The sequence below is a fragment of the Borostomias antarcticus genome (genome assembly GCF_949987555.1).
Source record: "Borostomias antarcticus genome assembly, chromosome: 20".
NCBI lineage: Eukaryota > Metazoa > Chordata > Actinopteri > Stomiiformes > Stomiidae > Borostomias > Borostomias antarcticus.
In genome coordinates, this window is record NC_140253.1 from 13,701,213 (window position 1) to 13,717,009 (window position 15,797).

Genomic DNA, 15,797 nt, shown 5'->3' on the forward strand with positions numbered 1-15,797 from the left:
TTTTTTCCTTCGACAGTGAAACAATGTTGATGTGATAATGTGTGAGCTTCTACATTGTCCTGTGATTCCCCACGTATGGGTTCATCTACTACAGTCATGTATACGTGCCAAATATGACACCACTATTGCTGAAACTTTATACTGAGTATTTCCTAAGACCTTCCTTGCGTTCTCATGCAACAGTTGTACTGAATTGACTATGCTTGCTCTTGATTAATCCTACTTTGTTGTGCGAGGTGGAGGGAGACGACGGAGCGGTGCGGCTCATTCTAAACCCCATTACCCTCGGGACGCATCCTCCTGCTTTTGGCATACCCTGCCGTGGTTGCCATGGGAACAGACTCTGAACTCGGCCCGTGCCGCTGTCTCGTGAGGGGAAGTGATCTCATACTCGCGGTGACGTGCCATTGGTCAGTGAGGAGCAGGGAGGGTGGATCATGGGTGTTTGGCTTTATGGCCACTTTTACTTTGTGGTCAGACATTGGGTCACAAAAGGGAAAGTCACATTTAAGCAAGAGAGAGAGCAGAAAATACCGATAATAGGGAGGCACTTCTGCTCTGTTCAATACACGCCCATCTCAACCAACTCCTGTGATTCTTGTGACGCTTTGGGAGAAACCACACTTTTGATTGTTGATAAGTGAGTGCATTTTTTCTATCTGCAAATGTATCTCTCTCATATATATATAAATATATATATGAGAATTTGAATGTGTAAATATGAGACTGCCTAACACAATGTCTGTCTCCGAGTGCCTGGCTCGTTGATTGGTCTAACTGGCAGAGGGGTGTGTCTAGGGAGAATGAGTCTAGCCTGTCCAACCAATTGGCTGTGATCAGTAGCAGTGACACTCCCCAAACATCATTAGCTACCAAAATAGATTTAGAACTAATTATTCGGCCTTATTTAATGATGGACAATGGACTGTATGGCTATAAAATCCAGAACTGATCGAGTCCTATTTAATTCCCTCTTGTCCCGACACTGTCACGTCTCTGCTATGAATATGACCCATGCTTTACCTGTCAAGGCTAGAGGTTGATCAGGACTGCAGGGCTGTTTTCCCAGAGGCCTTGTAGTCCAACGACGGTCTGGTCAGCCAACGGAATCAGTGGTAGAGAGCTACTGAGGGAACTCTGCACTGTTCAGTAGCTGGGAGATGTTTCCTGCGTTCCTAAAGTACAGTCCTGTTCCATAGACTGCATACTATTACCAATGCTGAGCAAGATGTAGATATTTTGAGTGGATCATTAAAAAAGCACTGGGGGGTATTTTGGTTTTGCTCTTCCCTTTGATTTTGAATTCCTTTTCCTTCTTTTTTTACACCAATCCAACACTACAAATTATCAAAGACTTCGCAAAATGTAAAACGAAAGTTGCCTTCCAGAAGGGTACTAGAACATTTTCTAGATTTCTCCTTTCTACAACAGATACAGGAAATAATGTGGAATGTGTACAAGGGGATTGTGGGATTGACTAGGAGTTTGGGGAGGACCAGCAGTTAAATTTTGAATATTTGTCAAATGTCAAACCTTGGAGGCAAAGACCAGATTTTGATTCTAGTTATAAAGGTAAAATAAATAAATAAATAAAAGCACATTTAACTATATTATACGAGAGAATATTTGTTAATTTTGATGGTTTTATGTATTTTTTATTATGATTTGGGTTTAATTGTTCTGGGTATGGGTGAACACATATGCAATCAGTTTTATTTTTTGATTGAGAACATTTACTGTTTATATCTTTTAATTAAAAACAAAACGAGCAAAAAAAAGCAAGAGTCTCAGACTGTCTGCCATCTGTTATTGGAACACTAATTCAAAAATGTGATTCTGGAGTGATTCTGACTTTGACTCTTAAAGTTGCACATTTCTCTCATGAATGGAATATGTAACTAGCAATACTGTTTTTAATAAATAAGAAAAAAAATGATTTTCATTCAGACTGACTATATTGTGTGTGCCCTAAAATTATTTCCCGGGAACAACTCGAATGTATCGTTTCATCATACATACCTGGCAAATAATTCTGATTCTGTTTTTGCAATCTGGCGCCCCCTACAGTTCGAGTTGACCAAGCGCGTTATACTCATGCACCGCTGCACGTGTGTTTGTTGACAAGCCACAAGTTGAAGGAAGGAGAGAGCGAAGTTTAGCTTGCATTCACAGACCCTTCGCGATTTTGACGCAAAACATTTCAGGGACGTCAGTCTAAAATTATTTTAGCCCAAATTCTTTTACTTTTTCGGGATTTTATCATTCGAATGTGTTCGAAGGAAAGGTGTCTGGCCCAAATCCTGCTCTGGTTCTGAAAGGTAAGCGTGCAGAATTACACAGCAGCGGTGTCTACGAGATGAGCACGACTACATATGAGACCAGCCTGTACTGGGGGTGAGACTGCTAACTGGCAAACAGTGCTAGCTTGTTTCCTCACGACGATGCTACTGCTAGCCAAGACGGTTCACAAACTAGCTACAGTTGCTAACAAGCATGTGGATGTTTTCTTCACCAACACCGATACCACAGAACATTTCCATAAACTATCAAAAGTACCCATACATCCTAGCTCCTCACACTCTAGCGCCCCCTCTCATCCCTCCCTCGCTCTCTCCCTCCCTCTCTCTCTCTCTCTCTCTCTCCCTCTCTCTCTCTCTCTCTCTCTCTCTCTCTCTCTCTCTCCCTCTCTCTCTCTCCCTCCATCCCTCTCTCTCTCCCTCCCTCTCTCTCTCCCTCCCTCTCTCTCTCTCTCCCTCCCTCCCTCTCTCTCTCCAGGGCTGATGTGAGGATGTGGAGGTACCGTCTTCCAGGCTACGAGCTGAGGCTCCTGAGAGAGCTGCAGAGACAGCAGCACAGCAGCCTCTTCTGTGACACCCTGCTGCAGACTGAGGGTGAGACCAGGACGGGAGGGTGATGGTGCTAGTGGGAAGGATGGATAAAGGTGTAAGAGTGGTACATTCGAACTACAGTTCTCCCAAGACTTGCACCGTTTTACTCTCTGGGTAGCTGCCTACAGGCAGCATTTTAAGGAGAGTGGGGAGGTCTAACTTAGACTGACAAAAATGCATTTTACATCATTGTGGGGTGTAGTCCAAAATCCCTATGGGAAAAATGAATCGGATTTGCGAAAAATGCCGAAAATAAAGTCTGTGTGTAACAGAGACTGCAAGAATAAAGTATGTTTTGTTCTAAAAGTTAAAATACATCGTTGAAGATGGGTTGTGTGAATTTTGAAGCCCTTAGTTGCTTCTGATGGATGTTGTTGCGATATGCTAACCATTACTGAAACCGGCCGACTCGAATGTCTTTCTGATGCTCCGCCGTTGTGACTGTGAGCGTGGTACATTTGAACTAGCCCTCCTAGAGACATGCATCGTTTTACTCCAACCCCCTCCCTCCCTCCGTCTCTCTCTCTCTCTCACCTCAGGAATCTCAGTCCCCGCCCACAGCTGCGTGCTGGCGGCGCTCAGCCCCTCCCTGTCCCAGGCGCTGTCTGCCGCGCCCTCGCCCCCCGCTGGGCAGAGGCGCTGCCGGCCCCTCCGGGTCCAGGATGTGGGCGACCAGACCCTGCTCAAGCTGGTCAGCCTGCTGTACTCCGGACACCTGGAGGGAGAGGTTGGACCCTTTACTGTTTCTCAACGCCATCCTTGTGTGATCTATCTGTGGACTCTGGTGAAAATGTACATTGAAACGTTAGCGTGCACCACAACAACAACAAAAAAGGCTAAACTGTTTGTGTGCGCCCGTGAATACTTCTCTGTTTTGCTGCTACATCCCGCTCCCGAGATAGATTTAACGCGCCAGATGGTGTGCTTCACATAACCATCTGGGAACTCTCCGTTGGAAACTGTTTGGAAAAAGTCAGACACTGTCAAAAGGGCAGGTGATTGGATGAACCACGCGGAACCGCCCCTCTCAGTGGTCACACCTCCAGTAACCCCGCCCAGCGTAGCCGCTCCTATTTCCTCATAGAACGCAGATCGTCGCGACCGTTTTCTGATGTGATACCCGGACTGATTGGCGAGAGAAACGGAGTGTGAGCAGGCGAGATCGGGATGGTCTCAGGAGGATACTACTCCTGAGAGGCACCGGGCGGCCTGCCTGAACTGATGCACGCTGGAATCCCCTTGTTGCTTGAAATTGTGTTTTGAAATTATGAAATACATTGTCTGTCTGTCTGTTAATCTGTGTCTGTCTGTTAATATGTGTGTCTGTCTGTCTGTTAATCTGTGTCTGTCTGTTAATCTGTGTGTCTGTCTGTTAAATCTGTGTGTCTGTCTGCCTGTCTGTTAATCTGTGTCTGTCTGTCTGTCTGTCTGTCTGTCTGTGTGTGTGTTAATCTGTGTGTCTGTCTGTGTTAATCTGTGTGTTAATCTGTGTGTCTTGTCTGTCTGTGTGTTAATCTGTGTGTTAATCTGTGTCTGTCTGTCTGTGTGTTAATCTGTCTGTTAATCTGTGTGTGTGTTAATCTGTGTGTTAATCTGTGTGTCTGTCTATTTACCCGTCTGTGTGTTAATCTGCTCGTCTGTCTCTCCAGGGAAAGAGGGAGCTGGAGGAGGTGACGGCCGCGGCCTGCCGTCTGGGGATCGGCCGTCTGGTGGAGGGATGGAGGGAGAGGGGGAGGGAGGGAGAGAGGGAGGGAGAGAGGGAGGGAGAGGCGTGCCGGAGGCGGGTCAACGAGGCGGGGATGCAGACGGAAGCGGGGGACAGGGGGACGAGAGACGCCGGGGCGCCGAGGAGGACGGGCGAGGAGGCCAGGACGCTGGTGGACGCCGGTACCCAGACGGCCCCTCCCCTCGCCGCTCTCCCCGCCCCCGCTGCGGAAACCCCGCCCCCGTCCCTAACTCCGTACGGTGACGACGAGATCCCCCCGACTCTGAGTCCCCAGAACCCCCCGACTCTGAGTCCCCAGAACGCCGCCCCCGCCGGGCCCCCCTTACCCAGAAGCCAAGCGGCCGGCCCCGTTGGAACCGCCGCCGCCGCACCCCGCACCCCTGTGGGGAACTCCGAGCCGGTGGGCGTGGCCGCGGATGACGCCGCCCCTCTGCCTTCCGCCCCCGACGCCCTGAGCGAGGACTCAGGACGCCCCACGGCTCGGGAAGACGGGGCCTACCCAGAATCCTCGGAAGAGCCCGAGCCGGAGAGGGGGATGGAGACGGAGGAAAAGAGAACGGAACAGCCTGACCCCCCCCAGACGACCGGAGGAGGAGTGAAAGAGGAGGAGTCAGCGAGTAGAGACGGTGAGTTACTCCCTTATAACAGGACGTGTCAATTGCTTAAAGCATCTGGGAATTACATACAATTACAATTCTATTGTTTTGATCAGTGGTAATGATGACGATTGATTTATAATGATAATGGTGGCGGGTGACGACCACAATGGTATTTCTGTTTGTGGTAATGGTGATAAGGATAATGAATTATTGATTGATTGATTGATTGATTGATTGATGAGGATGATGGTGGTGACGATGATGGTGATGATGAGGATGATGGTGGTGATGATGATGATGACGATGCTGATGGTGATGATGGTGATGATGACCAGGAGCGGCGGGGAGGAAGAGCCTGATCAGAGTGCAGCAGACGGGGGCCACGGGGACCCAGACGTCCATCAGCATGAAGCTGAGGAGAGGGGGTCCCGGGAGGGACGCGTGGCACGTGGTCAGCGACCAGGACAGTCCGCGCCGACGGCCCGTCACGGCGGCCCTCGACCAGGTAGGCGGCGAGAACAGGCAGCCTACGGACCGGGGAGGATTGAAGTTTTGAAGATGTCATCTTCAACAAAAATGTACAGTAACAGTGTCAGTATGATCTCTCTCTCGCCCCCCCCTCCCTCTTCCCAGGACAGTGCAGCACTCCTGCGTCTACCAAGCCCACGGGCCCATGACCCGCCCCCCAATGACCCGCCCCCCACGCCAGCGTACCCCTTCCGGCTCCTGGACCCGGTGGCCCTCACCTCTCCGTCCGACCTCTCAGACTCCCCTCTGCCTCGGCCCGCCTCCAACTACGACCCCTTCCCCCCCCCCCCCGACCCCGACGACCCCCAGCTCGCCCTGCCGCCGCCGCCCCCGGGGGACGAGTCGGACGAGCAGATCGAGAAGCTGCTGGAGGACATCATGAGGGGGCTGAACATACTGCCCCCTATGGTCCTGGAGGGGGTCTACCACCAGCACCACCACGGCGCCCACCCGGACCGCCACCACGCCGGGCGCCGCCAGACGCACGGCGCCGCCGGGTCTGCGTGCCACGCCTGCTCCCGCGGATGTGCGAAGGGAGGCGACGGCGTGTCGGTGGCGGAAACTGGTAACGTTGTGTGTTTAGTCTGGTGTTGTTGTAGTGAATTTTCTCTTGTCTTTGCACCTGAAGAGTGACGTTTAGTTCATTCCTCACTACGTTGAAAAGGCAACATGATGCCCCAAACGCCATAGAGCACTTCCTCACACTTCACTCCAACATCGTATAGTTGTAAATTATGTAAAATTAATTGTTACACAGAAAATAGGAAATGGGACTATAGGACTAGGTTGAAGTGACACCGTATGTGAGGAGTGGGCTAGGAAATTGCCTTGTTTGGAGCATATATACACTTATATTAAAATGTATTTATCTGATTCATCATTTCATCTGGGAAATAATTAACAGATTCGTCAAGGATCAAAATAGTTGACGGCAGTCCCTCCCCCAGCTGTAAGAAGTCAGAGAGAGCTATAAATGATCAGTGACACATTTCTACCACCTTTATCACCCCTTCTCCTTCCTTTCTCCCCTCCCTCCCTCCCTCCTTCCCTCCCTCCCTCCTTCTCCAGCCTTCCCCTCCATCACCTGCTCCCAGTGTGGCACCAGCACCCTCCTTCCCTCTGCCAGCCCCGCCCTTCCCCCGGAGCCCCACCCTCCCCTCCTGTCCCCCCCTCACCCCACCCCCCATTCCACCCCTCACCAACACCCCGACCCCAACGCCGAGCCTAGCTGGCCCCACTGCGGTGACCCTAACCGGGCCGAACGCCACCGGGCGTCCCGCGACGCTGCCGCCGCCGTCGTCCCGGGTTCGCCCGAGTGCCAGAACGAGGCCAGGAGGTGCGGAGGCGCGCCGGGCCACCCCGCCACCGCGCCCGGCCACACCCCCCAGGGAGAAGCGTCTCAGCGCCCGGCGGCGTCTTGGGGAGACGGGGGAGATCTGCCGTCCGTCAAGGTTCCACAGTCGGCGGGAGAGCGCGCTCGTAGTCCGTCCCCCGCGGAAACGGGTAACGACGGCAGTCAGAACGGCGTGCGGCACAGTCCGACCGAAGCCGGTCCGGTCCCTCCCGCCGTCATCCCGTCCGCAGCCGCCTGGGTCCAGGAAGTCCGCCGTCCGGCCTGCGACAAAGAACTGCGTTTCCCAGAGGCACTCCCGCGTCTGCCTCGCCCTCCAGCTCACGCGCCTCGTCCCGCTCCGCCGGACCCCCTCCGGCTCCCGGAGCCCGAGACCCTCACCTCTCCGCCCCATCTCTCTGAGTCCCCTTCGCCCCAGCCCGCCTCCAATTACCACCCCTGCTGTCACCCCCCGAACCCGGGCCCCGTACCCGACCCTGACCCCAAACCCGATCCCAATCCTGACCTTGACAACAACCCCGACCTTGACCCCAAACCTGTCCCCGATCCCGACCCCGACCCCCAGCTCGGCCAGTCCTCCGGGGCTGCCTGCGTCCAGGAGCTCCACCGTCCGGCCTGCAAAGAAGCGCGTTCCCCGGAGGTCCCTCCTCCTCCGCCACCGCCGCAAAGAAGCGAGCCCCGTCCCTCTCGCCCCGGCGTCCTGCCCGGCTGGGCGGAGCTACGCCAGCCAAGGTGCATCTCTCCCATAGGTCCAGAACCCTCCGCGTCTCCGGCGAACCGCCGCCCCGCAACGCCCCAAGTCCCCACGCCCCCTCTGTCCTCCCTGCCGGCGTGGCCGTCCTGGTTCTCCCGGACTCCCAGGGAACTGCAATACCCGCTTTTCTCCATGGCCCGCCCGACCGAGGCCCGCCCGCCGGTGCCGCCGCACCACGACTACCCCGTAAAGACGGAGGGCGTAGACGGGGCGACGAGCGGCGGGCCGGGCGGCAAGAGGGAGGAAGAGAGGAAGACGGCGGCGGCGGCGCCGGAACGCCGCCCCGAGAAGCGAGAGGCCGGCGACGGGAGGAGCGAGGGAGACGGGTGGAAACGGAAGAGGGGGCGGCGACCGGCGGGGCGAGGGTCGCCGGGGCGCGGGGCGAAGAGGAAGAGACGGGCGGCGGCAAGAGAACCCCGCGCGGAGAAGCGAGAGACGGGGGACGACGAGGACGACGAGCGGAGGGGGAGGAGCCAGAGAGACGGAGAGCGGGACAGGCCGAAGAGGCCGAAGAGGAAAGCGGACGACCCGCGGTCCCCGGAGCGCGGGGTGAAGAAGAGGAGGGGGGTCGGCGAGGCGGCCGGCGGCTTCCGCCTTAAACGTCATCCCGTCGGCGAGAGACTTGCCCGCGGGACGCGGAGCCTTTTAAACGCCAGCGTCCACTCCGGACCGTCCGGCGGTGGCGTCCCGGCGGAGGGAGACGCGCAGGGGAGAGAGGAGAGAGGCGCAGGGGCGCCGGAGGCTGCGGGGACGACGCCCCGAACCGGGATGTCGGACGCGGGGGGAACATCGACCGCCCGGCGTAGAACAAGGAGTTCCTCGGTAGACCTTGACCAAGGTTCCCCGGGAGAACCTCAAAGGAAGGACACGAGCGACACGAGCCCGGAGGCCAAACACGCCACCCTCCAAATCTCGATGGGGGGGACGGGCGAGGCGGAGACCCCCCCCAAACGGGGGCGTGGTAGGCCTCGGAAGATCCGGCCCGGAGACCTAGAAGCGCCGCCGCCAGCCTGCTCGGTTCCCGCGGCCGGCGTCCGTGGCGGGGAAGGTGGCAAGCGCAGGGGAAGAGGGAGGCCGCGCCTACCCGGCCAAAAACACAGGAAGAGGGTGAGAGGCGCGGGAGCGAACGGGAGCGCAGCCCGGGACGCAGAGAGGAAGTTCTCGTCCTCCTCGCCTAAAGGGTTCGCCGAGAAACCCAGCCGGTGCGCGACCGCCCCGTCCCCCGGCGAGCAGGGGGAATGTTCTAGAAGCGGAACTAGCCCAGAACCCCGGCCCCGCGGTCGGCAGCTGCACACCTGGGGCCCGGAGGGGCCTGTTGGAGCTCGGGAGGAGGGAGAGGAAGTGAGGGGGACCCCGGCGGCAGAGGACAATGTGTCCCCCACCAAACGGGCAGCCCCCACGGTGACCCTGAAGAGATTCCAGGACGTCCTGAAAAATCGGACCAGGAAGTTGGACGAGAGCAAGGAGAAGACACGAGCAAACGGAACAGACGTCGCGAGTGTAGGAGGAGGATCACCGGAAGCGGACGAGACGGACAGCGCCGGTACAGAGTCCACACAGGGGACGCAGCAACGCGCTTCACAGTCCCTCGACAGCTCACCCACCATGAATCCAACTGATGAAAACCACAATGAGGTCCTCCCAGCAGCTCAGTTAAGCAAACTGCCTGAGGAACAAGATGTCGGGTACAGTGAGGACGCCGAACGCCAAGATCACAACAACGACGTGATGCTGGGAGCACAGGAGAACGAAAGGGATGAGGATGGAGAGACCGCGACCGACGCGTCGGAGACCGTAGAATGCGCGCAGGAAAAGGGAAGTGTGATGGAACGACAGGAGACGAGCAGCGTGGACTTGGACGTCAGCGGCGAGGACACGGAGGTGGAGGTGGAGGTGGTGGACGGGGTTTTCCAGATGCTCGGTTGCGCTGCAGTGGAGGAAGTGAGCGAGGAGGACGAGGTGGAGGAGATACACGTGGGTCAAGAGGACATCCGTTTGGAGATGGACCAAGTCCAGAAAGTGTGTCCGACCGTACGCCCCGATACAGCAGGTAAATTCTCCATTCCGTTAATATTTTGACAAAATTGAAATGTAGATACATGAACGTGCATCACTTAATTAAGAGAGTTGTATAGAAAAATGTACAGAGTTGTATGATTTGTCCCTGTTCTTCTCATAGCTTGCATACAGTCGGACCAGAATATATGCGGGGTCACCGTGGGGTCAACAGGAAGTTCTGAGGAGGAAGTGGAGGTGGACATTCTTGAGTGCTCTCCGATAGGGTGCGGGGCGGGGCTTAGCATTCCGGAACTCACCACTGAGGATGAAGAGGAGATAGACGTCACCAGAGATTTTACGGACTAAGTACCCCTTTTGAAAACGTGCCATCCCTCATGTTACAGACTACATTTTTGATAATGGCTACATTTTCTGTTACATATCAGGTGCTTACATTGTTCATTAGTCATTCAGCCAGATAAAAAGCACTGAATAATGTTTTTTCCTCTCCTATGTATCTAAGTTCACTGTTCACCCTTTTTCGAGATGTTACATATTTCATGTTAGCCTGTCTGTGAGGCCTTATTTTTTATGATAAAAGGACTTTCTCAGTTGACCTCATAGATTTAGTTTGATTGAAGTGAATCATTTATGTAGCTTGAAAAAACGGATATAAGAGGGAGGTTGATTTCTGAATCACATCCTTTACTCCTCCCTTCAAGAGTGTGCCTCTTTAATATACCTTATTTTCTGTTCAAAGAGATAAAAGTCCAATATTGAAAGAAGGGTGGATTTTTTTTTAATGCATCCTGGGTTCTGGCATGCCTTTGAACTCAACTTTATTGACACCGGAAGTAGGTGCTCTTCTTTCCTGACCGGAGGGGAACACACGTGTTCCTTCCTCCGAACCTGAAGGTTACTGAAGAGGCACCGGGCGCTGGTGCTAGACCTGTTCGGTGCAACTGGGACGGTCAGGTTTCGGGGGAGGTCGGGTCCAGAGCGGTCGTGAAGCAGACATGGACCCCATGAAGGCGCAGCAGCTGGCGGCGGAGCTGGAAGTCGAAATGATGGCCGATATGTACAATAGGTAATCCTGCCGGTTAGCTAACAGGCTAGCTGGCTAGCTAGCGGTCTCCTAGCTTCTTATTTCTAGACAGCTTATTAGATTTAAACCAACATTCGAGTGACTTCTCCCCATGACACCAGCCTCACTCACGTGTTCAGTGGTATTAACAGCTAGCTGCAGTATACTTATTCTGAAAGAGCAATATGATCGCTCTTACAATTAAATGAGAAAACCTGACTCCCGAGAGCTAGGAGCGGTGACGGGACTTATTCCTCTACCATGTTGGGTCTGTATGTTACATGATCACCTCTCAACTGCGTCTGAACCTGCAGGTTTATTTCTCCCATGGATGTATTAATAGAACTGGATACAGCCACTCCATTCACTGACCGCTAACAACAATGAAGCCCTATTGAACCGCGCCATCTTGGCAAATTTGTAGTCATTTGACTATTTCCGGTGACTTTTGTACTTGCGCAGTTGTGCTTTTCTGTCCGACGCGCGTCCACGAAAAAGTTCACCTTTATGTGAAATGTAGACGCACGTTCCCGGCTCTCTCGGCTCTCCCCGCTTTGATTTAGCAATGAAAACCGGCTTGCATATTAACCTGTTTTTGTCAAATATATCCATTGGAGAAATTATTTTTTGATCCTGGCATCTTAGTTTTAACAGGTTAATTATAACTGAACATGTTTTGTTTGCTAGTAGATGGTATTCATTCCGTTCGCGATAACGTTCTTGCAGCCAGGCTAAATTCCTCCAGGGAGCCAGTGACCGGCGAGTTGAAGAGCTTCACTCCCCGCCAGCAGGAGCTTTGGCCGCGGCTACCGCATCTCGGATAACCCGCTGAGTTCGTGGCTGCTATTTCACATTCGCCCTTGATCAATCGAATCTTATCTCCGTATAAATACACATTAAGCCTATATCGCCTCATTCACCACAAAATATGTTTCAATCTGAGGTTATTTTCATAGATAGATTTTGCCTAATTTTTGATAATTTACTGCCATGCAGGCCGTCTGCGCTGTCCCCAGCACCACCTTAACAGAGGAAGTTTGAAATGTCTAAATATTCCCAAGCATGTATTTCCATTCGTAAATCACATTAGCTGACCTGCCCGGACAACTGCATCTCATCCGATAAACATAGCCTATGAACAATACATCCATGATGGCAAGCCAGAAACGCAGACACAAGTTCAAGTACCACAAATAAAGGTAGCCTATTAATTCTAACATCAACGGGGTCCCGGCTAAGTCTTTTAATACCATCCATCGTCATCCGCTTATCCGGGGTCGGGTCGCGGAGGCAGCAGGTCCAGCAGGGAGCCCCAGACATCCCTTTCCCTAGCAGCATCAACCAGCTCTGCCTGGGGAATCTTTAGCCGTTCATAGGCCAGTGCGGATGTTTAATCAAATGTGTTAATGAAAATGACCACAAAAAAGGAGAGTAGTCAAAGCACACTGCTCAAAAAGGGCTTAATACATACAACAAACTGATCAGGCTAATCATTTTTTAATGAAAATGACCACAAGACAACCTCTTGTGCATAGTTGAAATGGTAGTGGGATACGGTGATAAACTGGAGTGATCATTTGACAGCAATTATTAGCCTTTTCCAGGAATGGACAGAAATGGGATATTTTTAGAATAACAGTAATTTATTCACATACAATGGAAAGGAGTTGATGTGTAGCATGAAGATGAAACGATACACTGAGTTTGGGTGTTTTCAGTCAACGTTGGCACCGCTTCTAGCTATCGAATGGCCGACTGGTGTAAGATGGATAGCCTAACGTTAGAGAGATAAATGTAGGCTATGGTTATGTTAATAAAGCTAACAATGATGTTGTAACATGCATGCAGCACTGCCCATCTGATCTGAACGATTGATTCATTATTACCATGGATCGGTATTGGGATTGATCAAGGGCGAATGTGAAATAGCAGCCAGGAACTCAGCGGGTTATCCGAGATGCGGTAGCAGCGGCCAAAGCTCCTGCTGGCGGGGAGTGAAGCTCTTCAACTCGCCGGTCACTGGCTCCCTGGAGGAATTCAGCCTGGCTGCAGTAACGTTATCGCGAACGGAATGAATACCATCTACTAGCAAACAAAACATGTTCCGTTATATTTAACCTGTTAAAACTAAGATGCCTGGATGAAAAAATAATTTCTCCAATGGATATATTTGACAAAAACAGGTTAATATGCAAGCCGGTTTTCATTGCTAAATCAAAGCGGGGAGAGCCAAGAGACCCGGGAACGCGCGTCTACATTTCACATAAAGGTGAACTTTTTCGTGGACGCGCGTAGGACAGAAAAGTACAACTGCGCAAGTACAAAAGTCACCGGAAATAGCCAAATGACTACAAATCTAGCCAAGATGGCGCGGTTCATTAGGCCTTCACTTTAGATTTCGAATCCTGGGGGCTTGATTTCTCCTTATTTCTCCCCAGGATGACCAACGCGTGCCACCGGAAGTGCGTCCCCCCCCACTATAAGGAGGCGGAGCTGTCGAAGGGGGAGGCGGTGTGTCTGGACCGCTGCGTGGCCAAGTACCTGGACCTGCACGAGAGGCTGGGCCGCAAGCTCACCGAGCTGTCCGTGCAGGACGAGGACATGATGAGGAAGGCTGCGGTCGGGAGCGGATAGAGGGGGGGGAGACTAATGGAGGGGGCTGATGTGTGTGTGTGGGGGGTAGGGGGGTGCATTATAGTGGCCGTCCATGATAAGATCTTGAGTTTTTTCCAGTTTGTATGGGCTGGGAAGCGATGGTGCAGGATGATGTGGTGGTGGGGGGGGGGGGGGGGGTACAGTAGAATTTATTTATGTCTGTGTAAAAAAAGCTGGTTGTACTTGTGGTTCGAGCCAAGATAGTTCCTTGTTATACCATAGAGAGACACTACGCATAGTTTGCTCTTTACAATGATGTGCTCTTTTGGCACTTGACACAAGGTGTCATCAACAACACAAGCTCTTGATGGGGCCTTTGGCTTCCGTGGCCATGTCCAAGTGATGATGGATTCACAATTGCACCAATCAGGGCTTGGTTCTGTTTTGTTTTGAGTCAGTTATAGTCCAATGGACTATAACCTTTGTTGTGCTCTGGTGTTTTTGGAAAGAGATCATGTCTGTCAAGATCGTTCTATATATCTGTTCTGTTTGGCTTTTATTTACATTTTGTTGAAACTACATGTTTGTACAAAGTCTTTCTTTACATGACAGTTGTGGTTAACACTGTTTTACATTTGTCATCCAAAATAAAATACTCATTTGTTAAACCTTTTTTTCTCTCTCTCTCTCTCGCTGATCCCCGTCATGAGGACTTGTATTCTCGCCCATCAGTTTGAATGGTTGACTGTGTTTGAACTGCACCCCTCACGTGCAGTAGCTCGGCTACAGTCCATTCCAAAAATATGCAATGTGTCTTTAAGACCAACACTGGTCGGCGTAAACTAGGAAGTGAGAAGTATAAGTTTCGTTTTCTCCGTGAAAGTTTATATTTAAGTCTGCACCTTCACACTAGAAAGGAGAAGTGTATCATCGGACGCCTGTACAGTAGGTTAAATCTCAGAAGTGCGCATAGTGTAAAACACATTTCTGTGTTGTATGCGACCATTTTCTGGATCTGTGTGACCAGTACCAGGGATATGGTAAGCGGCGTATCTTTCCCATACTGGGTAATTATGTGAAGCGTTAAATAAAAGACAACTTAAAACAAGTCGTTTAATTATGATTTTGATTTGTCGTCGCTGTTGTTCCATTCTCCGATTCCTGTGCAATACGATTTTGTTTAGTATGATCAATTCTAGTTATTTTAAATGGAAGTAGATCGTGTTGATGATGATTGGAAATGACTCTGTAGGCTACTGATAGCAATAAGGGAATGCAGATGGCTATGACTTGTAATGTCTGAGCACTATTCATTGAATAAGTGCAGTGAAAATTGACCACAGCTAAATATAAAATACTGTGGGCCATACACATATTGTCCAGCAGATGGCAGCAGCCAACGCAGAAGATAACGTGTACGCGGAGGCCAGGCAGCCGGGCGCGCCCCCTGCTGACGACCTGGTTGAACTGCCAATCGGTCCAGAAGGGAACATTCAAGGACATGTGAATATGACTATTTCTAAATAATAAATTGCGGAAAGCTGTACACTTTTGAGTTATATATGATAAGTACTTTCTTTAGGACCTTCACTTCATAGGTATCCTTGTGTACCTTCTCTCTCTCTCTCTCTCTCTCTCTCTCTCTCTCCCTCGCTCTCTGTCTTTCTCTCTCCCTCTTTCTCTTTCTCCCTCTTTTTTCTCTCTCTCCCTCTTTCTCTCTCTCCCTCTTTCTCTCTCTCTCTCTCTCTCTCTCTCTCCCTCTTTCTCTCTCTCTCCCTCCCTCTTTCTCTCTCTCTTTCTCTCTCTCTCTCTCCCTCTTTCTCTCCCTCTCTCTCTCCCTCCCTCTTTCTCTCTCTCTCTCCCTCTCTCTCTCTCTCTCTCTCTCTCTCAGGTGGAGGAGTTTCTGGGGCCCCAGGCGGAGTATGATGAGGAAGAGGAGGAGAGGAAGTACTACAGGAGGAAGAGACTGGGTGTGATCAAGAACGTTCTGGGGGCCAGCGTGGGAGGAATGATCATCTACAGCGTTTACATGGGTACGTGTGTGTGTGCGTGTGTGTGTGTGTGTGTTGTCTATGTGTGTGTAGTGTGTGTGTGTGTGTGTGTGCGTGCGTGCGTGCGTGCGTGCGTGCGTGCGTGCGTGCATGCGTACGTGGGTGTGTGTTTATGTATGCGATGCTCTGATTCATTGTGAGTGTGCATGCATGTGTGTGTGCGTCTGTGTGTGCGTCTGTGTGTGTGCGTGTGTGTGTGCGCGTGTGTGCGTGTATGTGTGTG

General features: G+C 51.9%; 3 protein-coding genes across 4 annotated transcripts in view; all 3 read left to right on the forward strand.

The window, feature by feature from the left end:
- ctnnd1 (catenin (cadherin-associated protein), delta 1) overlaps nucleotides 1–1,880 on the forward strand; it is a gene marked incomplete at its 5' end in the record, with an annotated part of 19,379 nt that extends 17,499 nt beyond the window's left edge. For both annotated transcript variants that reach the window (XM_084454566.1, XM_084454567.1), the window contains one exon: nucleotides 1–1,880. This exon is cut by the window's left edge and continues 704 nt beyond it.
- Nucleotides 1,881–10,760: 8,880 nt separating this feature from the next.
- Nucleotides 10,761–13,562, forward strand: timm10 (translocase of inner mitochondrial membrane 10 homolog (yeast); the record flags this gene model as incomplete). Its single annotated transcript, XM_084454573.1, has 2 exons — nucleotides 10,761–10,931; nucleotides 13,367–13,562. The coding sequence occupies exons 1-2, from the start codon at nucleotides 10,861–10,863 to the stop codon at nucleotides 13,560–13,562; spliced, it is 267 nt and encodes an 88-aa protein (XP_084310699.1). The 5' UTR covers nucleotides 10,761–10,860.
- An 869-nt stretch (nucleotides 13,563–14,431) lies between these two features.
- unc93b1 (unc-93 homolog B1, TLR signaling regulator) overlaps nucleotides 14,432–15,797 on the forward strand; it is a gene marked incomplete at its 3' end in the record, with an annotated part of 4,183 nt that continues 2,817 nt past the window's right edge. The window contains exons 1-3 of the mRNA XM_084454689.1: nucleotides 14,432–14,563; nucleotides 14,907–15,026; nucleotides 15,415–15,556. Coding sequence (XP_084310815.1) covers nucleotides 14,561–14,563; nucleotides 14,907–15,026; nucleotides 15,415–15,556 — 265 coding nt within the window. The 5' untranslated portion in view covers nucleotides 14,432–14,560. The remainder of the gene's footprint in view (nucleotides 14,564–14,906; nucleotides 15,027–15,414; nucleotides 15,557–15,797) is intronic.